Source organism: Zea mays, chromosome 3 (genome assembly GCF_902167145.1).
Source record: "Zea mays cultivar B73 chromosome 3, Zm-B73-REFERENCE-NAM-5.0, whole genome shotgun sequence".
NCBI classification, from domain to species: domain Eukaryota; kingdom Viridiplantae; phylum Streptophyta; class Magnoliopsida; order Poales; family Poaceae; genus Zea; species Zea mays.
Genome location: NC_050098.1, coordinates 3,753,032 through 3,780,456, shown reverse-complemented (window position 1 = coordinate 3,780,456; position 27,425 = coordinate 3,753,032). Strand labels below are relative to the sequence as shown.

Genomic DNA, 27,425 nt, shown 5'->3' with positions numbered 1-27,425 from the left:
GTCATTGGGCCAAAACTCTTCAAAATTGCGAAGTGTATGTTGCGTAGCCACGAAAGCACATTATATTATTTGGTTGTGTGTAGTGAACATGTTTAGACGCCTTAGACTATATTCATAATATGTTTTTGCATAGTTTAACTATATGTAAATATTATAGCTGGATATGTTTCCTAAATACTATTAGTTTCTATATCAATATTGTTCGCTGCGACTTATTCTGAAACGGCTTCTACTTTTCCTACAATATTTTGCCTCTATAAATTACAGCTGTACCAGTCCGAACAGCTGACTTAAAACCGTAGCGAAAAAGACCAATTCATACTTATTCTTATACTGGTTAAAAGTAAGTGTAGGAGCATACAAAATGGGACCACCTTTCTAGTGTACGGGTGCATATATATCTCTACTACTCCTTAAGTTGTTAGCGTAGGCGTCCACAGGTTAGGTTGGTGCACGGTTCTGCCATACCCCCTCCTCCGCGATTCGCGTCTCTGCCGCCATGCCCGCTCTCCATCGAAGGAAGGCGCCATTCCAGGGATTACCGCACCATTCTCGCCCTCGTCCGCTCTCCGGCACCATTCCAGCATTCCAGGGATTACCGCCTCCCCCTCGATCCGCGGCACTCTCCCCCGTCCTTCTCGAGTATGGCACCGCCAGTCCGCCTCGCGACCCCTGCCTCCTCCCCCCTCGCTCTCTTGTTCCCCCAGCCACCGCGAGGAACTCTGAACCCCATTCCCCACCACCGTACCAATCCCCGCATCTACGCCGCTCCCCCCGCCCCCTGTCAACTACGCCAGGTCCTCGCCATCGATGTCGCCCAAGCGTGTCGTCCTCGCCCCCGACCTCGGCGTGCGGGATTCGGTACCGAAAGAAGAGACAGGAGGAGAATACAAGCCCTCAGCCTCGGTGTTCCCCATTCACCACTCAGGCGCAGTCCATCGCTCCTTCGACGAGGGCTCCAGCGACTACGGCTCCATCGCTCCTCATGGTGATGCCGCCGAGGGTTGTCCTACGAAGCCGTCCGCGATGCCGAGGGTTGTCCTACGAAGCAGACACGCCCTGCGGCTGCCCACACAAAGGGTGTGTCCGCCGCTGCTCATACACGCGATGAATGCACAGTCCCTATGAGTTCTTGGAACCCGATCTGCTTCTTGATTCGTGATCTTAGGTTTGGTTCTTGTTCCTCCAAGCTACTGCGCGTGTGCTTCCACATTCGGCACAGTGGGAGCCCTCATGGCAGCAGACGACGTGTGACTCCAGACTCGGCGTAGACGACCCACAAGGAGGTTTGTCCCCCCCCCAATTTTTGGTTCGTTTCCCTCATTTTTGGTACTGGCATCATGTTAGTTTTCACTGACCCTCATGATTTGCTGCTGGCAGCTGCTAATGGCGGAGGCTGAGCGCCGCCATGGATCTGACACGGTGTGGAATGGGAGGAGCCGAAGCGGAGATTGGATCAAAGTGCACTGGGCAGGAGCCAAGCAAATCGTGAGTATTTTTGTTTTGTGGCTTTGAGTATTTGGATCCCCGTATTCCCTCCCTATTGTGCAAAATTAAGCACCTGAACCCTAAATTGAGCTATTTGTATTCGAATCATTCTTATTCCCTCCCTATTGTGCAAAATTGAGCTATTTGTATTCGAATCATACTTAGTGGTGGACGCCTAAGGATCAGGGCGTGGTGCCTCCCGCACTGGTCCGCGGCTGCTGGAGCAGCTGCCACGGCTGGCATCGCAGTGGTCTTGTTAACCTCAAGAGGTAATCTGGTGGTCCGATGCGCGGAAGTTTTGATCTGCTGCTATGGCCTATATGAGAATGGGTTAACCGTTTTGTTAGTGTCACTGGAGTCGTAGTAGTAGTATCTTTACTATCAGCTGGATAATAGACTAGATGAACATGTATGGCAAGTACCTTTACTTTCTGAAGTTTTCAATGGTAATAAGAGTTGTGAACACAAACATGAGGTATAATTGAGTTCTTGTCTGATCTTTTGAGTTGCACCTGATTCCAGACTTTGAATTCTTATGACTTGGATGGTTTGTACTGTTAGAGGAAAGATGGTGCTACTTTGTTTAGTTGATGCCTGAGATGTTTTTTGTTGCAAATTTGAAATATGCATGATTGTTTGCATGTCTCTCACAGCTTGATGCTTGTAGAGATGTTTGTTGGATGATATGCTGACTGCTAGGCTATCTCACAACCCCATATGTACTAAAATTGGCAACATGAGAGCCATCATATGCATTGCCTCTTGAAGTCTTGATGGATCGAATCCAAAACAGTAGGAGTTGTCCTTGACTGAATTAACATCTCTACAAAGTTGAATCCAAACAGAGTAACAATAAGCTCTCATGTTGAATCCAAACATATCAACAGTAGAAGTCTTGAGGCTGGTGCACCTTGTGGGCTGCCACAAAGTTAAGATATAGTTTTTTTTCAGTCCCTAATACATGTTATCGTCATGTTCATTTTGCACTTAAAAATGATATTAATTAAACCAAAGCATGGATAGTTGAAGTTGTTTTTCTTCATGTTTTACTGTGTTCCTATATATTACTAATAGGGTCTTGGTACAGAGCTATCAACAAGATAGCTGATTTAGTGTCTTGGTACAGTCCCTAATACATGTTGTCTGTTTATATGTTGTGCAGCCAAATGTGTCAGCTGAGTTTCGGTCTCATATTGGTGGAGCTGCTGTATCTGCAGCAAAGGTGAATGTTTCTGAACATTAGTATGTGCTTAGAAGACAAATTTGTTGCTCTCAGTTCACTATTGTTGGTTAAGATCTTTTCATTATCTACCCGCTAAATTTTCTGCACCAATATAGAATGACAAATGCGCGAGCAATTTGCTTCACATGAATGCCAATCCAAAGTTATATGTATTATCTAATGGATCATTTTAGTAGAATTTTTTTCTAATAATACTCAACAGTTGGCAAGCTACCTAACATTTTCATGCTATCTATCATAAAACAAGTGGTTCTTTCTTTGTTTTCTCTGTTGATACGTTTTTAGCAGTTATTCTGTTTAATCCTTCTATTTCACATATAGGGTCATTTATTGGATTGTTTGTGTGGAAGGCAGTTGGTTACTACAATGCTGGAACAGTGGAGTTTATTGTGGACACTCTTTCTGGAGAGTTCTACTTCATGGAGATGAATACTCGACTCCCTCCTCCCCTCCTAGATCCCGTGATCTGCTACGAAGCTGCCATCAACGCCCTCCTCCCCCTCTCCGCTCAGCTCCTCCTCGCTCTTTCGTAGAGGAGAGGATTTCACACTGATGCAAGCGCTCATCAAGGCAGATTTCTGGCTTCTGTTTTTCTCGTCTACCAGATAATCAAGAAAGATTTTAGTATTGCAAGATTTGCTCAGGTGCCTATGCTACCTCATCAGTCTTATTTTGTGCTATGTCCTAATGAGTTTAGTCTCCTGTATTTCTTGTTACCGCCTTTTAAGCACTAGACCAATAACTATACTTTCCATGCAGATGATGCGGAGGTTAAATTTCTTTGTGGCATTCTGTTGCATTGGGCATATATAATAGAGCATGATATCATTGTCAAGGATCACTTGGTCTGTTTAACACATACAATGAGGTACCATCAATCATGGCTATTAAGATTGTTTGCTGCTTCTTGTCTGTAATTTTGATATGGGAAATCCCTGGGGTATTTGAATTATTGTGGACCCCTTTACATTTCTGCTAGGTAAGTTATTGATGTAGTTTTGTATGACATTCTACCTACCAGTCATGCTCAGGAGTTCAGGACCAACCTTAATTATTTCCTATTCAGGCTATAAAGATCCATCACCATCCAAGGCACACTTACCCCTGCTACATGAGTGGCATTTCCGATCTGGCCTCGATCGATACATATGGATTATTGGAATGATTTATGCTTACTTCCATCCTAATGTAAGTATTTCAGATATGGACCTATATTACCCTGATCACCCTCTGCGACTGTATCTGCGAGATTTTATTGGATACGTCTCGATATATTTTCCCTAATCTCTATATATATTAAGCATCGTTTCTTTTGTTCAGATCATGCTAACTTTAACATGTAGCTTTTGACGTAAACAGGTTGAATGATGGATGGAGAAGCTGGAAGAATCTGAGACTAAGGTTAGATTATCAATCAAGGGAACCATTGTCACTCTTTCGTTGACGGAAAGTTTCCACCTCTTACCTTTGTTGTTGTGGAAACTGTTGGATTTCTTTAAATCAAGTACTTGACACCACTGTGTTGTTAATACTGTACTGACTTGGTGTTGTGTCTCTTCTTCTAGGTTGGCTTTCTATGGTATGAACATATATACAAGCTAGACAAAGGTACATATAACAAGTAGCATCCCTACACATCATGGATCCCTATAACGTACGTATAAGAAATTTAACATGTATTCATAATCGATGTGGCACTGGAAATTTAACATGTCAGTTCGATGTCATGATTTTTATGGGTGGCAATTCATTGCTACTGGTGGTGTTAGGACATAGGAGTAGGATCCCTTTTTTATAGAGAAATGTAGGCACTTCAAGTGTATTGATATTTTTTCTTCTTATTTTGTTGTTCGGCATGTGGTAGATGGGGGTAGATGAGTCTTGTTAATATTTATATCTGGGGTAATGCTCTTAAGTTAACTGAAAGCATCCTAAATTCTCTGCCAGGTTCACTAATCTTTGGATTGTTTATGTTTAGAGTACTATGATGCAGTCTGCCCTTATGTGATTCTGGATGTTTCCATAGGACGCTTATCTTATATTCCTGAATCTTCAGCTTTACTTGAATGAAAAACTAATTAGAAGAAAATGTCCTTGTTTGACATATTAGCTGTTCAAAGCCCGAAAAATTATATTAGTATTTGAAATTGTATAACCAAACTATCAAAAGGTTTCATATCTGTAAGGTTATATCAAATATTTATATATTAGTAACTTCCAGCATTGTCCTCTGAACATTGAGCCAAAAGCCCACTGTAGAACATACCACCTGAAAAATTCCAGTTTGCGATTAGCGACGATGTATGGCCCAGGCCCACTGAAACTGATTTCAGATCAGAGGCTCTCTGAATCATTTATTAGAGACGCCTCTGGATTTTATGACGGTTCAAAATAGCTTTCTGATTCAGAGATCCCTTCCATGGTTAACATTGCCCAGTCTTACTTCATGTTAGCTGTCTGATTCAGAGACGATCTTTATATTTCGTTGGTTTCCTATTTTATCATGTAAGCTGTAAGCAATATAAACACCACAGATTGCCGGTCTCAGACGAAGAGCAGCAGTAGCAGCATGTTCTGCTTACCACAGCAGCAGCAACGAAGTATTTTATTGTAAGCAAGTTGGGGTAGACTCCGGTTAAGAAACTTAGTAGAATGCACGATTCAGGCATATAGATAATTGTTTTTCAAGAATAAATCTTAGATATATCCTTCTTCTTTTATTGCTTATTTCCGTATCAACTTCAGTTTTATCTTCATCTTTTTCTATTGTTATCACGCCTTAAAATCCTACTATGCTTCTTCAGCTTGGCTCAGTCTGCTTATATTTCAGATTATCTTGCAATAATTGGATGCTGTTTTTGGCTGAGTTAGAAGCCCCGTGTAGGTCGGCTCAGGCTTCTTATGTTTCAGATTCTCCTGCAACCATTTGGTGTTGTTTTTGGCTGAGTTAGAAGCTTCGTCCAGGTTGGCATATAAGAGATTTTTTTCTTATAGTGCCGCTTGCTGCTACTTACTAGCATGAAGAAGTTCCCTTAGTTTTTTAGCTGTCAGGAATTCTAAAATCTTACATGAAGTTCACTGCCATTAAAAGGCCCAGAAACACAAATGCACACCCTTGCCAAAAACATCGCTGGGACTTCTTTGGTCTACACAAAATATTTTAAAATGATAGAGGAAGGCACCTACTACATACTGGAGATATGCAGTTGCACAAGCCATGTCATCGTTCAGATCCGCAAAGGCAAGCTCAGGTTCAATCATCTTGACCCACAACAATAAAACAGCAAAAGATGTAAATTCAGTGTTTATGTCGGATTCTAAAGATAGAGGTTTGAGGATTTCAAATACCCAAAATTCAGCCAGATGCCTTGAAGTGTTTGAATTTTCAGCCCTAAACGTTGGACCAAATGTGTAAATCTGGAGCGAAAAAATCAATGAGGAAATAAAAAACTAACTAAAGCCATCAAACATGACAGGGTTAATTGTTTCAAATGAATGTGGAAAAAGAATTACATCAGATAGAGCTGAAGCATATGTTTCACCATTAAGCTGTCCAGACACTGTCAGAAATGCTGGTTTGCAGAAGAAATCCTAGCATAAGTAACATTAAAAATATTCATATTATTTGTACAGTTTTGAGCAACTAAATAACATTAAATATAGGGCATTATATGGTATAACTATAACCAAATTGACTCAGGTAACATGCTAACAAAGGCAAAGGCTACCTGTGACCAATCAACCCTTCCATCCTTAGTAGCAGGAATATCTTTGAGTAGAGAACCACCTTCAGCGCTGTTTGAAAGCTATATTATAGAAGTGGACAAAAATATTAAACGTATTCAAACCAGAATGCAACAAGAAAAACCAAGGAGCAAGAAGGCAAAATGGATGGCTACATAAAGGAAAAGTTGCGGAAAGACCGATGCCACAAGTAATCATGAACTTAGTTATATTCTTATACATATATGCATTAAAACACATATGGATAATGACTGAAAGATTCTGATATGACTGTTATAGTATAGTTTCAATGATTACATTTACAATTCTCCTGCTTGCAACCTGATGATGATAAATTGATACTTCTATGACTTCCATACATCAGAATATCAGATACCTGATAGGCACAACTTCGAGGAAGTTCTATAAGGCTATAAGCAATATTGGTAAAAAAAATTGCAACATGTCCACTCCAAAAATGATACAGCTGTATTGAGAAGCTTACCAGGTTGTATGGTTTCTAATTCAGAGAATACACTCTGATCGAAATATTTGGGTAAACACAGAGATGGGCATAGATTCAGTTTAACATAGATGAACAGAACATTTTCTATGCAGCAACCAAATTCTAATAGTGTAAGTAGTCTATATAAAGAAACATATTGAAGAAAAACTAACCAAAGTAGTCACGTAAAACTGCTCCCCAGCTCCTTCACAATCTGAGGCAGTAATAATTGGGCTCGAAACCCAAACAAATCCATTGTCTTGAAAAGAATTTATGAGTTGCGTATGCCAGAGTATTTCTCACTCTTGCAACCTAAATAGCACACATATCCAGTTCCAGTAAGCAAATCCACAAGAGAAGCTTGCATAATTACTGAACAAGAAAACTTAGGATAAAACAATAATAATGTTCTGCTTACCACAGCAGCAGCAGCGAAGTATTTTATTGTAAGCAAGCTGGGGTATTTTATTTTATTGTTTTTCAAGAATAAATCTTAGATATATCCTTCTTCTTTTATTGCTTATTTCCGTATCAACTTCAGTTTTATCTTCATCTTTTTCTATTGTTATCACGCCTTAAAATCCTACTATGCTTCTTCAGCTTGGCTCAGTCTGCTTATATTTCAGATTATCTTGCAATAATTGGATGTTGTTTTTGGCTGAGTTAGAAGCCCCGTGCAGGTCCGCTCAGGCTTCTTATGTTTCAGATTCTCCTGCAACTATTTGGTGTTGTTTTTGGCTGAGTTAGAAGCTCCGTCCAGGTTGGCATATAAGAGATTTTTTCTTATAGTGCCGCTTGCTGCTACTTACTAGCATGAAGAAGTTCCCTTAGTTTTTTAGCTGTTAGGAATTCTAAAATCTTACAGGAAGTTCACTGCCATTAAAAGGCCCAGAAACACAAATGCACACCCTTGCCAAAAACATCGCTGGGACTTCTTTGGTCTACACAAAATATTTTATTATGTCCAAATTCAACATTTGTGATATGCAAGTCCTGATCCCATGCAAAATGTTTGCAGGATAAACGATGCTCCATAAATCATGAAGCAGATGCCCCCGCCACCTAAGGATTTGGAGATTGCTATAGTGTAAGTAGAGTGCAGTGATCAAGTAGAGTGTAGTGATCAAGGGGTCTTGATAATGTTAAAAGGCTACAAGCATTAGCCGGGACATAGTCCAAGCCTGATACAAGAAAAGTGTTACTTAACGTTATGCCCAACTTTGTTTTGTTTGTGCTACGAGTTGTATAACTATTTAAGTAATTATGTAGCTATTTTTATTTCAGTTTCACTAGCATTGTCTAGAACATGGTGTTCGGTATACATGTTTTATACTAATTTTTAACTTCCGTGGCAACGCACGGGCACATAACTGCATCTCAGTGGATCATGCACATTGTTTGCAGTCGGAGCTCGAGCTGCCCTTCGATCGAACCAAGAACAACCCTGCTGCCCTCACAACATCAAAGTTTGGTATCAGCAAGATGGAGCTTCTCAAGGCATGCTTTTGTAGGGAGTGACTGCTGATGAAGAGGAACTCATGGATGAAGGTATCAGGTACTAGCTGACTTAACAGAATATCCATCAGTATTCTACAATGATCAATACAGGTTGTCCAGTTGTTTTTTCATGTTTGTGTTCAGTTGCCTCCAACTTTCTTGCATATGCACAATACTTCTGAATATTTGTGAATAATTGTTGCCTCAGCCAAACTGTTTATTGTTTATTTACTGAAGCACTCACCAGTTTCTCTTAAATTGCAGATCATTGATCCCTTTCATGTCATGGTCTATTCAAAAGGAAAATCCACTTCTGAGATTAACAGTTGAGAACTGTGAGTTGTCCAGTATTGGTGTGATTATACTTCTGGACTGCCTCACAAATGCGAAGCAACTCCTTGATGTGCTATCTATTGCAGACAATCATCTAGGGAGGTGAGTTGTATGTCTTTTCATGCATTTTGTTCTGTTGTGCTGTATTAAGTCAACATATTAATTGAAATGCGATTGCAGTCCTGTGGCAGCTGCATTGGCCAGATTCTTGGGTTCACATGTACGAGCTTTAAATGCTACAGATATCGGCTTGGGAACAGTAGGCTTCCAAATACTTGAGGAAACATTGCCAACAGAAGTAGCTCTTTCCCACATCAACATCAGGTAGAACCAAGCACTTCCACTCAACATAGATGTCAGTTTTCTCACTGACATTATTTATATTTTGTAGTAAGAATCGTGGTGGGATCAGAGCAGCATATTTTGTTTCCAGATTAATATGTCGAGCACCAAACCTTGTCTCAGTCAATGCAGCAGGGAATCTGTGGACCCTCTGCAATATGTGTATGATAGGATGTGTCATACGTGTGTTGATATATGTTAACTGAATTGGCAAAACACTTGATATATATTAAAATATGTTGACCCCAATAATCCTATCAAGATTTTCCTTTGGTATTATATATGTTTCATACAAATTTTTTTACTCCCGTCGCAACGCACGGGCATTCACCTAGTTCTCCAATAACAACATTATATATAGAGGTAAAAGTTAGTATTATGAGCATTCATTAGATGATACATTTATTGAAACCTTTTACCAAAAAAAACTGTTGAAACAAACATCGACAAGAAAGGAAAAGAGATGCAATTCAAAGGAAAGGAAAGGAAATAAGATGAGAAAAAAAACACTACTCGTAGTGGGCTATGCCTCAAGCCGGCGTGGTTGGACTACTGGGCCGTGTGTTTTCACGCAGCCCAGCCCATCTCACGACTGTCGACGCTCTGTCGCTAACTTCGCCCCAGCGTCAGCCTCGGCTCAGCCCCCGCCATCGCTGATTCGCTGGCCATCAGAGTCGGCGGCCAGGCCATGTCGAGGTTCTGGAAGCCAGGGTCGGAGAAGCCGAGCACCCTACTCGTCGACGACGAGGAGGGCGGAGTCGTCTTCCTGCCCTCCTCCAGCTCCGTCTCCTCCTCCGGGTGCGTTTCTAAACCCTAAACCCTCCCTTTCCGTCTCGCATTTGTCCTCACACCCGCTGCTTGACGTTTCAAAACCTGAGACTGGGTGTTCTCGCTGTTGCTTTGGTTGTGTTCGACGGTAGCTTTGGTTACGCGAGTCTAGAGAGACAGCGGCAACGGCTGCCGGTGTACAAGTACCGCAAAGCCATTCTCTACCTGGTGGAGCGGCACGCCACCACCATTGTCGTCGGCGAGACTGGCAGCGGCAAGTCCACGCAGATCCCTCAGGTACTCCCTGAATAAGTCCTTCGCTGCTTCATCGAACGCATCGGGGTGTGGATTTTTCGGGGCCGGCTTACTGCCTAAAGGGATGGTTAGGATTGTGCGTGCTGCACTTATGTCAGTTGGCATTTGGTCGAACAGCTGCTGCGCGTGGTTGAGTTCCCATGGCTAGCATTCATACATTCTGTGTTCTAGATATGTGATTTTTTCGGGGTTGACCTACTGCCTTAAGGTGACGAGGTCGATGGGTATACTTAACCAATGGTCAATTATTTTTGATAATTCTGTTTGGATTTCATCCACAACTTGTGTGTGAATTTGGCATATGCAATGTGACTGGATTCCTGATTGGATTAGAACTTGGACAGTAATTCTATATGGAGCTTTGATGACTCAATTTTGCCATGGATTCATCCCTCGAGGTGGTGTTTGCCAGCTACCACTGACCATCCACGCCTACTGGTGGTGTTATAGGTTTTATGTTGTGCGTGTAGATCCACATCAAAGCTAGTTCATATATTGGGCACATAGACATACACTAGTGTGCAATCATTTAGATGCGCGCAATAAACCAAAAAGGTGGAAAAGAGGACCAGAGGAGCAAAAATGAGCCAACAAGAGTGCAAGGAAGACTAAAGCTTTGAAGCATATAAACTTCTGAAAATAGTAATCTACAAACAGTTTGTGTCTTTCTTTCTGATTATGTTTTATTTCTAATAATTTCACTGTACTTTGATCAGTACCTTAAGGAGGCTGGTTGGGCTGACGGTGGTCGGCTTATAGGATGCACTCAGCCCAGACGACTGGCTGTTCAGGTATCCAGTGCTTTTAATCTTAATTCAGTTGTGCTTGTGAGAACTATTATGCGATACTAGGTCCTTTTGTTTGTTTATCTGACGAGGTCTGTGCAGGTATTATTTTGGGGTACACAAAAGTATTCTGCTTTTCATCTTATATGATGCCACAGTTTGCTTTGTCTACATGTTTTGGATGGCTAAACTTCCAACTGTGTTGTGTGATACTTTAATTAACAATACCTGCGGACCACGAAATTTTGTGTGACCAGGTTTAGCATGCTCTGATTCTGCAACTAATCATGTAACATACATGGTCTAGATCAATATTTTAGTATTGAATGTCTGAAACTTGTACTTGTAGTTATTTCCCCTCTAACATTATTTACTGACCAGAAATTCAATGTTTGATTATGTCCTGGCAAAAGGATGTTTGCGAAGAATACCCTATGTACTAATTCAGCATTGGGAAGTACTATGATGAACACATATTCATGTGATCCTACTTTTCTTAGATCCCATTCTAGAACAATCTGTGGGTAGAATAGTATGCTTGACTGACTCGATGGATGCTGACTACAGATTTAACTATTGTGACATACTGTTGTGATGTTGTCATGTAGTATTTCCTATTATTGTATGCAGATGTTTCTCCTTCTCATTTGCTTCTTATCATTGCGTTTTCAACTCATCTTACTATTGAACAGATGGTTGCATCAAGAGTAGCTGAAGAAGTAGGTGTAAAGCTTGGAGAAGAAGTTGGTTATACCATCCGATTCGAAGATCAAACAAACCCGGTACAATCAAGTTTTACTCCTTATACTAGTTTTAAACATGCTAAACTAATTTTGGTACCAAAGCAGAGTACTCAAATTTGTCACTTTTCTTGTCCTATTAAGTATTAATCTTCTTATGCCTGCCTGTGTTTGGTTTCTCAGGGTATGACCATGATAAAATTTCTCACAGATGGGGTATTGATTAGAGAGATGATGGAAGATCCTCTTCTTACCAAGTATAGGTAGCCCATGAGATTGAAGCCCAAATAGTTCACCTGTCTTCGACATGATTACTCAATTTGATCCAGTAGTAGAAGTGACTTTCTTTTATTCCTTATAAGTACATGTCGGTACTGGCTAATTCATAATGGAGTAAACTCCTTTTATATTGGGTGGAAGTCATTAATAGTTACTTAATTTATCGTCCTGGAGAGTTCCATACCAATTCCCTTCATTCACACATTGATCCATGCTCTTCTATTCTATTAGTGTAATTATGGTGGATGAAGCTCATGAAAGGTCCATCTCAACCGACATGTTGCTGGGTCTCTTAAAAAAGGTCAGTATCTCTTTAATACCAGAGTTGCCTTTCTCTTACTGTTCTTGCATGTGAATAGTATTTAAATTCCCTGCAATGCCTGTATCTTTTCATGGATAAATCAGATTCAACGTCGTCGGCCCGAGTTACGGCTTATTATCTCCTCTGCAACAATTGAAGCAAGATCAATGTCAACCTTCTTCAACATTAGGTCTACCACTATCAAGGAATTTCATTTCTTTCTGGCTGCATTTTATTATCTTTTGCCTATAGCCTTGCCAAGTGAAAATGCGCATTGCCTATCTAACTTCCCATACCATTGAAATTCAGAAAGATTTTCTCAATAACTGCCATGTAACTAATACCCAATCTGTGGTAGCCATGATACATGCATTAGTGATAAATCTAAGCATACTTCCATACTGGTATAAATAAGATCTCACACAGCATGCCTTTGTTCACTGTTTGTAACTTTTAATGAACAAGATAAAGGCATTGACATGGTTAATGCAATGAGAATCCTATTTCTCAACTGCATCCAATTGTTAACTCTGACACATGCATTGGTGACTGGTGTTCAAACATCATATACATCCATCATATGCACTACTGACTCCATTTCTGCTTCAAACTTCTGCGGTCCTGATCTTTGTATTTTATTCCACACACAGGCGAAAGAATTCTTTGCTTGGGTCTTCTGATAATTTGCCCAGCCCAGAACCTGCTGTACTTTCTGTTGAAGTATGTTCTTTTGAGATGAGATAAGCATGGAAGAATGCTGTAATGCTCTTTATTGATAAAGACATAATCTGGTTCTACAGGGTAAAGGATACACCGTGGAAATCCATTATGTTGAAGAACCTGTCTCAGACTACTTACAGGCTACTGTGAATACTGTACTTCTTATTCACGAAAAGGTTGTTTACTTTTTGCTGTGTAATGGAAATTTAGATGTAATTTGGGCTATCATGTGTGATACTTTTGATGATTTGTGACTTCAGTTTCCTTTATTCCCGAAATTTGATCTATTCTTCAATATTTTATTACTTCCATTAGGCTGTTTTTCAGCTTATAACAAAACAAACATCAATCTTATCCATATTACTGTTTCAGTTTTAGATGAAACTCTGAGGCTAACATAAACTCTTACCAGTGATTTACATAAGTGCTTGTGAACTGCCATTACTATGTGTGACCTATAGAAGTATTATGTGCAACCACATGTTCATTGTTGAAGCATTGGTACTCAAACTATAACTTGGCAGTTACAATAAACTTAAATTCCCGTAGCTAAGTTCATAAAATGTAACCGTCTAATAAAACACTCTTGTGACTAAGAGATAGCAATTTGAAATGTTTCTGGATGAAACAAGTTGAGAAAAAGAAAGGAAAAACTGTTATCCTTGTAATTAGCATTTTATGTTTAAATATTTACCTACATTGTAAGCATTGCCAGTCTGCCTCTCATCAGTTATGAGGTTATGATGACAGGCAAGGTATGAAACTTAAATGATGGCATCATAGTTCAGATAAACAGGCATGGTTTCCTGATCCCATTTTATGGCGTTTTTAGTTTCCGAAGTAATATATGGAACTACTATCTTTCATATTGGTTCACTAGTAGTTCTATTGTCTATTGAATTGCATTGCTTTGTCTTCACTTGCAGATTTTTCATGCAGGAACCACCAGGGGATATCTTGGTATTCTTAACTGGTCAGGATGACATAGAAGCTGCTGTTAAGTTGTTGAATGAAGAAATTCAGCACCTTGGAAGACACTATTTGGGTAATTTCTTCTCTTTGCATCATAGAAAATGGAGAACTAAAATAGGTTAATCCTACTAATCATGTCTCAGGGGATGATATTCCGGAAGTGAATGCTAGGTAGTTATGCTTACATACAAGGGATTTTTATTGCAGTTGGTCAGAGGGAGGCACCAGACTTGTCACTTGTATCTGACCAGCTTCCTCCGGCCATCATGCGTGGTTTGGAAGTGACTCCAGAATTTGGCACACACAGGAAGGGGTGAACAATGAGAGAATGAATGAACATAGATATCATACTTGCTAAATCTTGATTAGGGAAGTAGACTGATATTCTGATGCCTTGATAGGCTGGCCCTAAAAAACGAGGTTAACAAACTGGATCTTTAGGAACTGATGGCTAACAAGAGTAAAAGACAGCTAATATGATCATGAAGCAAGCCACCAAACTAGTTAAAAATAAGGGTGCAACAGCTAAACTTTTCATGCCAGACAACCCCTTTGCATCCGACTCAAGCCATGCATGTCGTGTTCCACATCCAGTTTGCGCCCACCACTTGTATTTGAGCCCCCACATCGCTCTGGCCTCTGGCACAAGTCTACTTTAAATTGCATTATGCTTGGTGTGTAAATTTTGGTTTCTAAAGCATTCAGAATTTCAGATTGCTTCAATTTTCAGACTTGCTGATTTTGCCCTTGTACTCCGGCCTTCCGCGGGGAGATCAAGTTAGTTATCCACATTAGTGTTAGTAATAAATTATGTTGCACTGGCACCACTCCATCTGCATGTTGACCCTGGCTGTTGCTCTTTGACTTTCTAGGATCTCATTTTTGCTCCTACATCAAAAGGGAAAAGGAAAGTTGTGTTATCAACCAATATTGCTGAGACATCGCTGACTCTGGAGGTATTGCATGGTTAGGCTAATGAATACAATGTTGATTGTAAACATGCTATTGATTCTGCGAGTGTTTTGCAGGGTGTGGTATATGTTGTTGATAGTGGATTTTCCAAGCAGAAATGTTATAATCCGGTACTTCTCATTTCTGTTTCTATGGCAAATAGTCCACTATTTCTTCAAAACTTGACTTTAACACTGCATTCTGACTTTAACACTTTCTTATCCCTTTCTTAGAATATTTGGAGTGAACATTCTAATGCCAACTGTACAATCACCTTCATATTCCAACTTGCCCGTGCCCGTTTACTTTGTATGCAAGCATGATAATTCTTGGATTTTGGATTCTGTAATCAATATCTGTGAAGGCATTCATTATGAGTAGTTTCAGGCCCCTATCTTGTTTGCTAGAATCTGGTGTTGTTAATAAATACATCTATGCTTCACCTTTCAATAAGAGTTGTATACATCTTCTTAAACACATCAACGTGTAAGAGTACCAACTTTCAAAGGGTAATATCCTTCTCATATCTGAAAAAGATATTTATCATGCACCTTTGGGTTATTTATTTTCAGAATTCCCCTACGCCTCTTTTTAAGATAGGTTAGATGAGACAATTAAAACTGAGACAAAATTGGTCGGTGTATTCCTTATATTGTTCGGTTTTAGTCTTTTTCTTGTGTTATAACACTGGAACTCTTTTTTTGGCTTAGATTTCGGACATAGAGAGTTTAGTTGTCGCACCAATATCCAAGGCATCTGCAAGACAACGAGCAGGCAGAGCTGGAAGGGTGCGACCTGGGAAGTGCTTTAGGTAAGTCAGACAGTTTTGTTATTTAAGTATTATATTTCTTTTTGTTGATAATACAAACTATGAGGTCAACTTATGATTCTCTGCTTCTGATGGCAATCACATGCTGCCGTAATTTCAACATAACTGATTTTGAACACATTTTTGTTTTGATATTAATAAAACAAAATAAATGTAGTTACTACAATAACTTATGTTGTGTGTTTCATTTTTCTCCTTGGAGTTTAATTTATCAGTCTTCGCACATCTCATAAGTTAGATCATATCTCCTGCAGGATCTATACAGAGGAATATTATCTTACTGAAATGCAGTCAGAAGGAATTCCAGAAATGCAAAGGTCCAACCTGGTCTCCTGCATAATACAGGTACCTTGTTTGTCTGTTTCCTGATTCTTCTAGTAATATCATTGTATATGAATGCTGTAAACAGATAATTTTTGTGCACTGTACCTTTCATTACTGGTCTTCTATGTGAATCTGAAAATGGTGTATGGATTGCATACAGCATAAATTCCATTTTTTTTTGGTTTAGATGTGCAATTATGCTATTACACAATTTTTTTTTGTTGGGTCTGCTGCATCTAACCATGAAAGTTCCCCAAAAAATTAATGCAAAACATGGAGAATCGATCAGAATTTGTTTTAGAAATTTGGATTGAAGCATGTACTTTGAGTAAATGATGAAAATTGTGGGAAACCCTAACCCTAATCAGGGTTGGGAGTGTATTAAATAGACCAAGTAGTTGGGCCAAGCCCATTAGGCCATTACACAGGGGTAGTCAGGTAATTATGGGAGGACTCAAGCCAAAACCCTAAACGGGATTCTAACAAAAACCACAAAAACTTGTTGGTTTCTTCTGCACAGAAGATAATAACTATTAATATTGTTAATCATAGAATTGAGCATATAACTAACTTGTTCCAATATGTATATGTCCATGTGACCAGCTCTATCTAGCATGTGTGCCTAGCTGAATACTGAACAAAGTGTATGACTTCGTAAATAATTTCTTTCTCTTTGAAGTCCACCAATGTAATGCCTTGTTGATCTACTTTTCATCATGGCAGTTAAAAGCCCTAGGCATAGACAACATCCTGGGCTTTGATTGGCCAGCTTCTCCATCTCCAGAGGCAATGATTCGGGCTCTTGAAGTTCTATTCTCCCTAGGTATCCTCGATGAAGATGCCAAATTAACAGTACCCATTGGCTTCCAAGTTGCTGAGATCCCTCTGGTATGTGCTGCTTAATACTTTTCCCACTGATAACTCCATGTGTAATAGAATGTTCTGAACCTTCTACGATGTGCTTATGGAATACTTCCTCCGTCTCATAATATAAGGCGTAATCATTTTTTGTTCTTGTCACATAATATATAAGGCGTGCTCTCTCTAGACAAACGTTCATTGATGCAGTAGTGCTAGTGTTGATAGAGAAAAATAGATACATTTCTTGGTCTTTGAACCAGAGCTGGTTACACCTTATATACTGGGATAGAGGGTGTAGTTGCTATAGTAGTAGTACCCTGATAAATCAACCATGGCAACTGTGACGGGTCAGCTCATTCTTGGGTTTGCATTTGGTGAGATTAGACATGTCCGCCAACTGGTACCATTTCTGGACTACTAAGCAGGGAAACTAAACCGAACTCAGTTGGCCAAGGAATGCCCCAACCACCCAAGTTCAAGTCCTTGTCGAGCCAAATTTGGGTGCTATATTGCCATTTCTCAATTAAAAATCCCACCTAGTTCTTTCTAGGTTGGAGTTTTTTTTCTAGACTAATAATCTTTGATTTTTGGAATTACTTGTGAATTTCTACAAAAAAATGCATAGGCCACACATTCTTGCAATGAAAACCCAAAGGTCAATTAAACTGTGTTAGAATTCAGAGGTCTAGAGGGGTCACACTTTTATTCTACAGTCCCTTCTGGATATTTACCACTGCAGTGCATTTCTTACTTCAACATGCCGGAGAACTGTGTGAAATTCATTCATGAAGATGATATTTTACAACCCCAACACCGCTTCACACCAGAGCCAATTAAATTGTGCCACAAGAATTTTGGTATTAAACACTGTTAAATCGTCGCAGTATCTGTGTTCACTCAAAATATCTTGGAAGTATTCAGAGTACTGCTAACTCTCAAAGAATAAATTTAATAAGCATGATGAAACGATTGTGGGTTATCTGAAACCCCTTGTAATGAAAAATTGCAAAGGGAAAAGAGTCTATCCTAGCGTCATTCTGATCTGCTGGACTGCAAAATAAGATATTGAACAAAACATTTTTTTAAATAAAAAACAGGATATGGATTGTGTTGCAATTACTATTTCGGCATAATACTTCATGTTATATTTGCCTGACAGACTGCCTGTTAAACTTTATTAAGGAGACTGCTGTGTAGTGTGAAGTTGTTATGGCGGCAGCCAGAGCTAGGGTTGAGGGAGCGTAAGGAGGGCCTTGCCTATGACCGAGCAAGAGGGAATAGTTTTCCTTCTTAATTCTTGCTTGGTTAGATTTATATATCTTCCCTAATTATATAGAGGCTTATTGGCTTACTTGACCTCTAAGAAAATATCATAACCAACTCAATCTAACTTATCTATTTCCTTATCCTAACTAACCAAATATTTCCTTATCTTAACTATTAACCAAATATTTCCTTATCTTAACTAACCAAATCAATCTAACATATCGGTTTCCTTATACTAACTAACCAAATCTTTCTTTATCTTAACTAGCCAAATCGATCTAACTTATCTCTTTCCTTATCCTAACCAAATCAATCTATCTTCAGGACAGTATTCCTTTCAGATCCACCTATGAGGCCATGTTCTATGGAGCGAAGACGCTTGAACCTGCAGATAGAATATGGAAGTCCTGGGCTCCTGGCCCCCGAGCAAATATCGTTTCTTCGCATGGATGGTTGAGCACAATAGGTGTTGGACAGCGGACAGGTTGGCTAGAAGGGCCTGCAACACCCAGAGCAATGCCCTCTTTGTGACCAGCAGCTAGAAAGCATCAACCGCCTATTGGTGGAATGTGTGTTTGCGCGGCAAGTTTGGTTCGAGTTGCTTGGGCTGCTAAATCTTCAAGACTTAGTGCCTCAACCTACTGACTGCTCCTTTGAAGATTGGTGGAGGACGGGCAACTGTAGGGTGGCTGAACCGCATAGGAAGGGGTTTAATTCCTTTGTCATCTTAGGTGCTTGGAGCATTTGGAAGCATAGGAATAGATGTAAATATTCTTGTAGCTCTTGCTGCAGCTAAGGAGGAGGCTGTCTTGTTGTCTTTGGCTGGAGCAAAAGGATTGCCTTTTATCCAAGCTTTGGACCAGCCAGGTTAAATGTGTGGTTTGGCCGTGTTGTTCTCTGTGTGGCTAGTGACCTGCTAGTGTCTGTTTCGGTTAGGGCGTGTGCGTGAGTTTGTGGATGTGGGTCTGTGTGTTTTTGTTTGTTCTTGGGGTTCTTTACCCCCTTTTCCTCTTTTTAATGTAATGATGCGCAACTTTCCTGCGTATTCGAGAAAAAAAATCAATCTATCTTTCTGGCACTGTTTACGCGATACAGTGGTGTGTGGGCCCCTGAGCCGGCTCCACTTGCCATAACAGAAGTATGTAATATGTGCATGAATCAAAATAGTTACATGCTTTGCTTTGTTGCTAAGCTTTTGAGGCAGTAGATGCTGTATGCTATTCCCCCAGATTACAGTTGCAATGTTTTAATTATTTACTTACCCTACACTCTGGTATACATCTTTTATCTCTACATGCTGAACCTAGCTGACAATGCGGCCATTCTTATATTATTTTACGCTTGTTTTTTTCTCAATATATGCTCTTATATTCTTACAATCGTTCTGAACAACATTCTTTTCCCAAGGTTAGCATACACTAACTTTAATTTCTTACAGGACCCCATGATTTCGAAAATGATCTTGTCAGCGAATGATTTTGGATGCTCTGATGAGATATTGACCATAGCATCATTTCTGTCTGTTCAAGTAAGAATTTGTATCTCTTCTCCTTTTTCTTGTCCATTTTAAAGTTTTAATCTTTCAATTATTCTGATATGTATTGGTTTATACAGTCTGTATGGGTTTCTGTGAGGGGAGTGAAGAAGGAATTTGATGAAGCAAAGCTTCGATTTGCTGCTGCTGAGGTTTGCGGAATCAATATGACACATTTATATTGTTTACTCAGGAACCCTGATGCCACTTAATTGTTAATATTGACTATTATATTGGTGCTCACTGCTTTTAGAAGATCACACAAGTAGCATGGGACACCCATTTATTACAGTAAAAGAATTAAAGAATATCGCATCATAAAATTATGCCCATCATTAATTTGCCCTGTTCCTGGTTGCATTTCTGAATTAAAGAGGTCATTTAATTTATTTGTATTTGAGAAAAATCCTCAGCGTCTTACACTGCTGAAAGCGTGTTTGTTTTCTGGTGTGGCATTTGCACTGATGGCATGGGATCAGCAAACTGACACTGGTGACAGGCCAATTGGTGGCTCACCTTTTTTATTGTAGAGCTTCTATTTAAGATTGGCATCATTGCCAGTGTATCCATGTTTTAGGTTGTCTTCCCACATGCATGTTATAAGTATTTGATTTGTCTGTTTTGCTCTCGGTTGGCCAATGACCATTCATATTTTCTTATGCCTTAAATGGATAATGTACCACAGGGAGATCATGTAACATTCCTGAATATCTACAAAGGATTTCACCAGTCTGGAAAATCTAGCCAATGGTGTTACAAGAACTTTTTGAATTACCAAGCACTGGTATGTCTTCACTACACAAGGTCATGATTCGTTTAAATTAGGAATCTGCTCATATGCAAAGCTGTGGTTCTCCAATTGTTACAAGTGAGGGACTGAGGGCACATATTTTTTTCATTACCACAGAAGAAAGTTGTCGACATTAGGGGACAACTTCTCAGGATAGTGAAGAGTTTTGGTATACAACTGAAATCATGTGACAGAGATATGCAGGTATGGTATTTGAACTAGTTTTGGTGCCATTATTCTGTGCATTACTAGGGTCTTATATCCCACCCAGCGTCGCCTTGCTCCCCTATGACCGATCTTTGACAGCCGAGGTCAACCTCCCACGGTCCCACCCTAGGCCAACAACCAGGAAAGTTTTTATGTCATCGAGGTGACATCCAATCCAACACACCTGGTTGGCCCTAGGCTCAAATTAATGAAACATGTACAAATAACCACATTCATTAGAGGATATATCATATATGTAAATTGATCAGGGGACATGCCTAATGCAACCACTGTTATGCTAGCTCGAATGCTACCGTCGTTCTGTCTTAGAACTTGTTATTTTTATCAACTTTGTACATATACTCTTCCACTGTTATGTTTTTCTGAAGTTATCTAAAATACCCAAATCCTTGAGCTTACGGCATTGCTATCCTAATATTCTGCAGGCAGTTAGAAAGGCCATTATTGCTGGTTCATTTACTAATGCATGTCATCTGGAGGTATTTGCTCTATTTAATTAAATATGATCTTTTTCTTTTATCACCAAGCTGATTGGATGGTCCCTTATATAACTAACTTGTGGACAAAATTTGGTTTCTCCCCCAGAGACGTCTCATATGTGATTTGTGCCTGTAAATCTTTATTGGTGTGCAGCTAACAAATGGCAACTTGTCAGTCTCACCGGGAAAACATTCCCAAGGAGATTAGGTCACTCTAGACAGGCCTAATGATTGGGACTGATCTTTCCCTGGGCGCTGTAGCTTGGTTGAACTGGTCCACAGTTAACTCGTCTTATGTTCAACAGTCCATTTCTTCAGTTTTCCTTGGCCCGTGACATGTAGCTGTCTTATAATTGTGATCCTTTTTCCTCATAAGTGTAGATGCGTGTTTGTCCAAAATGTTGATCTCTTAGCCGATATAATGTTGTATATGTATGGGATTAACACATTTTTCATATAGACTTCCACCTTCTTGGTTGTTTACCTAAAAAGGGGCACATCTAAGCTGCAACCTCCCACACAAGTAGCCTGGAACCCTGGACAAAAATATAGTCATATACTGTTTATTCTACCACTAATGGCCTGTTTGGAAGCATCCAGTTTTTATTTTTTTTAAAAAAAACTGGTTTATGGAAATTGAGGTTGTTCCAAACATACCAATTTATGACTCATTTTATAGAAATTGGATTCCCAGTTTCTTAAAAACCAAGAAAATTCCAGGTTGAGGAACTTATTGTCACCTCACAGGAAGAAAAACAGCAAGCAGCCTTGGATTTTTATGATAACCTGCTAGGTACAGCTGAACATAGGGACTACACCCTGGACCTGCACAGCCTGGGCATTCAACAACATGATTTGGGGGATCTTGAGCTTGTTTTTTCTATGGAGGAGGTTTGGTCAGTTGTAAAAGATCTGCCTTTGGGCAAGGCTCCTGGGCCAGATGGTTTCACAGGTCGTTTTTATAAGGTTTGCTGGGATATCATCAAGGAGGATATGATGGGTGCTTTGCTTGCTGTGCAATGTGGGCATGTCTCCAAACTCAAACTCCTCAACACGGCTTTTATCACCCTCCTGCCTAAGAAGGTGGATGCCCTGCTGGTCAAGGATTACAGGCCAATAAGCCTTGTTCACAGCTTTGCTAAGTTGGTGACCAAAGTGCTAGCAGCTCGGTTGGCACCCCACCTGCCAAGTATGGTCTCTATCAACCAAAGTGCCTTTATCAAAGGAAGGAGTATACAAGACAATTTCCTACTGGTGCAGCAACTTACCAGATCATTACACCACTCAAAAGAGCCTCACATCCTGCTGAAGTTGGATATTTCAAAGGCCTTTGACTCGATATCCTGGCCATTCCTGCTTGACATGTTACAACACTTGGGTTTTGGTCGAAGCTGGTGCAACCTTATTAGTCTGTTGCTTTGCACTTCCTCTACACGGATCCTTGTCAATGGCGAGCCTGGGGAATACATTCTGCATCATAGGGGTCTTCGGCAAGGCGATCCTTTGTCCCCCATGCTGTTTATCCTTGTCATGGAGGCTTTGAATGCTATGGTCAGTTATGCTTTCAGGGAACATATGCTGCAGCCGATTGCAAATCAACATGCCAAACATTGTATCTCCTTTTATGCTGACGATGTTGTTTTGTTCATGCGGCCCTCTCATCAGGATATCTCAGCAATTATCAGCATTTTAGACATCTTTGGTCATGCTACTGGGTTAAAAACGAACATCTCCAAAAGTTCTGTTACACCCATTCAATGTGGAGCGAATGAGCTGACCACCATTTCTGCCTTATTACCATGTGCTACAAAAAATTTTCCCTGCACTTACTTGGGGATTCCTCTATCAATCCATAGGCTTGCTAACTCTGATCTCCTGCCGCTTGTTGATAAAGTTGCTGATAAACTTCCAGGATGGAAAGCTAATCTTCTCAGCCGGGCTGGTCGTCTTGTCATGGTTAAGACAGTGTTGTCTTCTGTCCCTATCTATCTTATGCTTGCTTTAGAACTCCCTAAATGGGTTTTTAAGGCAATCGATAAGAGGAGACGAGGCTTTCTTTGGAAGGGGCAAGGTGATGCAAATGGAGGTAACTGTCTCGTGTCCTGGGAAGCTGTCCAGCGGCCTCTCAAGTATGGTGGTCTGGGTATTCTCAACCTGGAGATGTTTGGATGGGCCCTACGTGCCAGGTGGCTTTGGTTACAAAAGACTGACGCGTCAAGGCCATGGGCTGGTCTCCCTATCCGAGTGCACCGTAATGCAAAGGCCCTCGTTGATGTGGCTATTACCTCAGTGGTAGGCAGTGGTGAATCTGTGAAGTTCTGGTCTGATCGTTGGCTCCTTGGTAAAACTGTGGCTGAACACTGTCCAACCCTTATCCAAGTGATTTCTAGAAGGGCTTTAAAGCGAAGAACAGTAGCTGAGGGGCTCACAAATCGTCAATGGGTGTCAGATATTCGGGGAGGATTGTCTGTAGCGGTACTAGTAGAGTATCTGCAGCTATGGAACTTGGTTGATGGGGTAGTTCTGCAACCTGACATCGCAGACCAACACATCTGGCGCCTCTCTGCTCATGGTACTTATTGTAGCAAATCGGCCTATGATGCTCTCTTTGTTGGCTCTATCCCTTTTGGCCCTTGGCGACGTGTCTGGAAGACCTGGGCCCCCTTAAAATGCAAATTCTTTGTATGGTTGGCAATCAAAAACAGGGTTTGGACAGCTGATCGACTTGCAAAAAGAGGTCTGCCCCATCCAGTTGCTTGCCCTCTGTGTGATCAGGCTGAGGAAACCATCCAGCATATTCTTGTCTCCTGTGTGTTCGCTCGGCAGATATGGACGTCCATGCTACACAATTTAGGCCTCCTTGCCATTGTGCCTCAGCATGGATGCACTCGTTTCTCAAATTGGTGGTGCCAAAGTATCAAGAAAGTGGAGAAGAGTTTAAGAAAAGGTCTTAATTCCTTGATCATTTTGGTTGCTTGGGAGATTTGGAAGCACCGTAATGCTTGTGTTTTTGAGGGGGTTGTGCCCTGCACCCAGCGAGTTCAGAGTGCTGTGATTGAGGAGGGCAACGTCTGGTGTTTGGCTGGTGCATCAGCTCTGCAGGACCTCCTGCTGCGCCAGCTCCCTAGGGGACCTTAGCAGTTTTCCTGCTGGTAGTCGTTTTTTGGTCGGGTTGTTACCTTGTGTGTGTGTGGTGCGTTGTGTTATTGCCGGAGGGGTCTCGGCCTAGGGGCCTTTGTAATTAGGGGTTGACATGTCTTGTCTCTCCTATGTTCTTTTTTTCTTCTTAATTTAATGACACGCAGCTCTCCTGCGTTTGTTCAAAAAAAAAAAAAAAGAAGCTGACCACTACTAGATAAAAAATAAAAGCCACTTTCTTAAAAACTGAATTGCTTTTGCTTCCAAACATGACCTAAGATTAGTTAGCTGCTGTCTGTGCTTCTGGCTCATTTGAAAACATATGACTTTTGAGTTCTTTTGTTACCATCCTTTTGCACATTTGTACTCTGTTTATCCCAAAGAGGAAGGTATCAATCACCATGCAGCTAAGTAGCTGACATTTATTTTTTCAGTGATTCTAATCGTTTTCTCTGCTATATAGGAATACAGCCAAAACGGAATGTATAAAACAATTAGGACATTACAAGAAGTTTATATTCATCCATCTTCAGTTCTCTTTAGGTGAGCTCAGCAATAATTCTTATGTTTGATGAATTAGTTTTTTTCAATTTATATTAATACCTTAAGTGACATCATTGCATTTAGGGTCAATCCAAAGTGGGTTGTCTACCAGTCTCTCGTCTCAACTGACAAGCATTATATGCGGAACGTTATTGCCATTGAGCCATCATGGCTTACGGAAGCTGCACCACATTTTTATCAGTTCCGAGCATTCAATCCTGCTCCCCACTAACATTACTGTGGTAATTTCTTTTGGCTACTCAGTTATCTTTGCCTTACATTCAACAAATGTAGTGAAGTTTTAACAATGATTCAATGGCAAGATTATGTTTTCCCCCCAGTTGGCTTATCGGCCCAGTTGGATATGGGATGAAAGGTGTCCTGTGGATCAGAATGGATCTGGCTTTATTGCTAAAAGCAGTTTCAATGAAAGATGTTTTGTGTGAAAGTATTTGTTTGATTATTGGCTGATCCGTGTCGTTGATGTTGATTTACAGGGCAGGACTGCACGTCGTTTTGTAATTTTAGAGAACTTAACTTTCCTAGGGCCACAATTTTGTTGAAGAAAAGGATTGCCAATATTTGTATATGCTAAGCACTTGTGGCATTATTCTATTCCAGTGATGATGGGACGGCCAAAATCACACTTGTCGGTTTATCCCAAAATCACAGTAGCGAGAAATCTGTAACTTGTACAACCTCTTGAATTTGCCCACATTTTGTTCTTGTCAGTTTATGGGAGGATGCAGTTTATTGGACTATATAGATGAGTTGTCTCTTTTTTGCCCCATCAGAGCATGGTTTACCTCTTAAATCCCAATCATCCTGCATTATCAACAGGATGACTGCAGCATTTAGCTTGTTTCTGTGGGATGGTATGGTATATTATAGTAGGATAGTCTCATCTGCCAGTCAGGTTCGAGCGCCAGGAGTGACGGATTTCATGTCATCCTATCCACGACAGGAATGTCGGATTTCATGTCATCCTATCCACGTCGACGGTCGATCGCACCAGCCTTCTCGTTTTGTAAAATAAGCAAATCACCAATCAGTTAGTATCAAGAAAGGGAGGGGAAGCAGTGCTAGGGGGTTCGTCGTCGACTTTTTTGTAAGCTTGTTTCGACAAGTGGAGAATCCGAAACGCTCCATATCAAGAGACTGTCTTGCCATTGAGGTAAAGCACAAGTTAGATCTGCTAGACCACTCAAAACCTGAAGAGCCGGCATGGTATCCAGTGCTCTTCTTATGTAGGAGTATTTTCTTTTCTACCTTAGTGGACCCTTTCGGAAAAAGGACACGAGAGACGTGAGACTAGCATATCGTACTCGGAAGTGGTAGACACTACAGAAAAGTTGAGATTTTGGACACTCGTGCAAGGCGAATGATGCGCTTTGCGCCCAAGGATTGGATTTGAATTCACCGTGCCCTGGGGAGGAGCTGAGGTACCTGTATAGCTTGGATGTCGTGTGGACTGAATGACTGATTGGATCCGAGGTATGTCATCTAAACCCATCCTGCACACACCTTCAGCAGCGTTAGGGCCTGTTCGGTTACATCGAAATGAGACTCGGAACTATTCTAGATGTTTAATTACTATATAAATTAAACTATCATTCTAAGTGGAACTATTCCGGAGGTTGAATCCGGCATATCCGAACAGACCCTTAAGGAACTCTCAGCTCAGTCGGAGTCGGTGTGTGGCTACGTGTCGACTGGAGGCGGCTCCGTGTGACCCGCCGACGGGGCAAATACACGGCGGGAGTAACTGAGCAAGCAGTGAGCGGTAGCTGAAGCTTAAACAATGCTAAATCATGCATCATGGACGCCACCACTCTAGTCTCTTCTCTAGCTAACAGATAGTCAAAAACAAAACAGACGGCAGCACGATGGTTCTCCACGCACGACCAACCCATTCATTCGTTCAACAAACGCTCTCATGCACGCACGCACCTGGGCGCCCCAATACACGTGGCCCTGACGCTTGGCCGCGCGCCCATAAGTACGGGAGACGTTTACACTTCAGGATCAAATTAGGTTAGAATCGGACACTATTTCTATTTATTTTATCTAAAATTTATTTAAAGTCATATCATTTTGCGAAGTATTATTTGGTTCGTGATTCATTGGTACCCTGTCCGTGATTGGTGGCACAAAACGAGGGAGTCTCAGATGTGATACCCGGCCACTTGGCACGAAAAGTAGTACCACTCGGTACGTACGGCCGCACTGCGTCAGACGGACCTCGCTGCTCTGATCCGGGATGCACAGCGCACAGGGCAGCTGATCCGACGCCTGCTGTGCTGGGCCCGGCGCGCTCACTCCTCTATTCTATTCACCCATGACCCATCCATTCGGCGGGCGATTGGCCATCTTTGTAGCCAAAAGTGCCCCACGGAAAAAACATACTCCGCTTCTTGCAGCGCATTCGCATTCGCATCCCACACAGCCACCCACTTCCCAACACCAACAGC

The 27,425-nt window shown here is 40.9% G+C and overlaps 2 protein-coding genes and 2 long non-coding RNA genes across 10 annotated transcripts; 3 read left to right on the top strand and 1 right to left on the bottom strand.

Annotated features, from left to right (window-relative positions):
• The first annotated feature begins 463 nt into the window (after positions 1-463).
• On the top strand, positions 464-1,998 carry LOC103649593 (uncharacterized). 3 transcript variants are annotated; one of them, XR_563586.4, is made up of 4 exons: positions 464-1,080; positions 1,169-1,286; positions 1,381-1,488; positions 1,629-1,995. XR_563586.4 is itself a non-coding variant. In XM_020550658.2 (3 exons), exons 1-3 carry the CDS (start codon positions 811-813, stop codon positions 1,398-1,400), a joined length of 408 nt encoding a protein of 135 aa, XP_020406247.1. In that variant the 5' UTR covers positions 464-810; the 3' UTR covers positions 1,401-1,998. The 3 variants fall into 3 exon arrangements, 1 of the variants encoding a protein (XP_020406247.1); XR_002268291.3 differs by having other exon boundaries at positions 552-1,080; positions 1,654-1,986; XM_020550658.2 differs by having other exon boundaries at positions 1,381-1,998.
• Positions 1,999-2,639: 641 nt separating this feature from the next.
• Positions 2,640-9,243, top strand: LOC103641932 (uncharacterized). 5 transcript variants are annotated; one of them, XR_002268530.1, is made up of 13 exons: positions 2,640-2,710; positions 3,082-3,375; positions 3,491-3,599; positions 3,798-3,919; positions 4,091-4,132; positions 4,297-4,339; positions 5,562-5,695; positions 7,627-7,719; positions 7,978-8,046; positions 8,364-8,507; positions 8,721-8,891; positions 8,970-9,113; positions 9,181-9,243. It is a non-coding gene; the product is annotated as an uncharacterized lncRNA (long non-coding RNA). The 5 variants fall into 5 exon arrangements; XR_002268527.1 differs by lacking the exon at positions 5,562-5,695; XR_002268528.1 differs by lacking the exon at positions 5,562-5,695 and having other exon boundaries at positions 8,364-8,567.
• Positions 5,912-7,325, bottom strand: LOC103641931 (uncharacterized). The gene is made up of 5 exons (XR_560570.3): positions 7,133-7,325; positions 6,460-6,537; positions 6,245-6,322; positions 6,080-6,148; positions 5,912-5,992 (listed from the first exon to the last, which is right to left on the bottom strand). It is a non-coding gene; the product is annotated as an uncharacterized lncRNA (long non-coding RNA).
• Positions 9,244-9,682: 439 nt separating the features above from the next.
• On the top strand, positions 9,683-25,744 carry LOC103649589 (ATP-dependent RNA helicase). The gene is made up of 24 exons (XM_008675331.4): positions 9,683-9,929; positions 10,052-10,196; positions 10,931-11,005; positions 11,692-11,781; positions 11,923-12,002; positions 12,250-12,319; positions 12,424-12,509; positions 12,970-13,039; positions 13,120-13,215; positions 13,979-14,084; positions 14,742-14,788; positions 14,884-14,967; positions 15,040-15,093; positions 15,673-15,773; positions 16,046-16,136; positions 16,839-17,003; positions 19,681-19,770; positions 19,857-19,928; positions 20,462-20,560; positions 20,684-20,770; positions 21,220-21,273; positions 24,875-24,954; positions 25,039-25,196; positions 25,452-25,744. Exons 1-23 carry the CDS (start codon positions 9,820-9,822, stop codon positions 25,184-25,186), a joined length of 2,100 nt encoding a protein of 699 aa, XP_008673553.1. The 5' UTR covers positions 9,683-9,819; the 3' UTR covers positions 25,187-25,196; positions 25,452-25,744.
• The last annotated feature ends 1,681 nt before the right edge of the window (positions 25,745-27,425 follow it).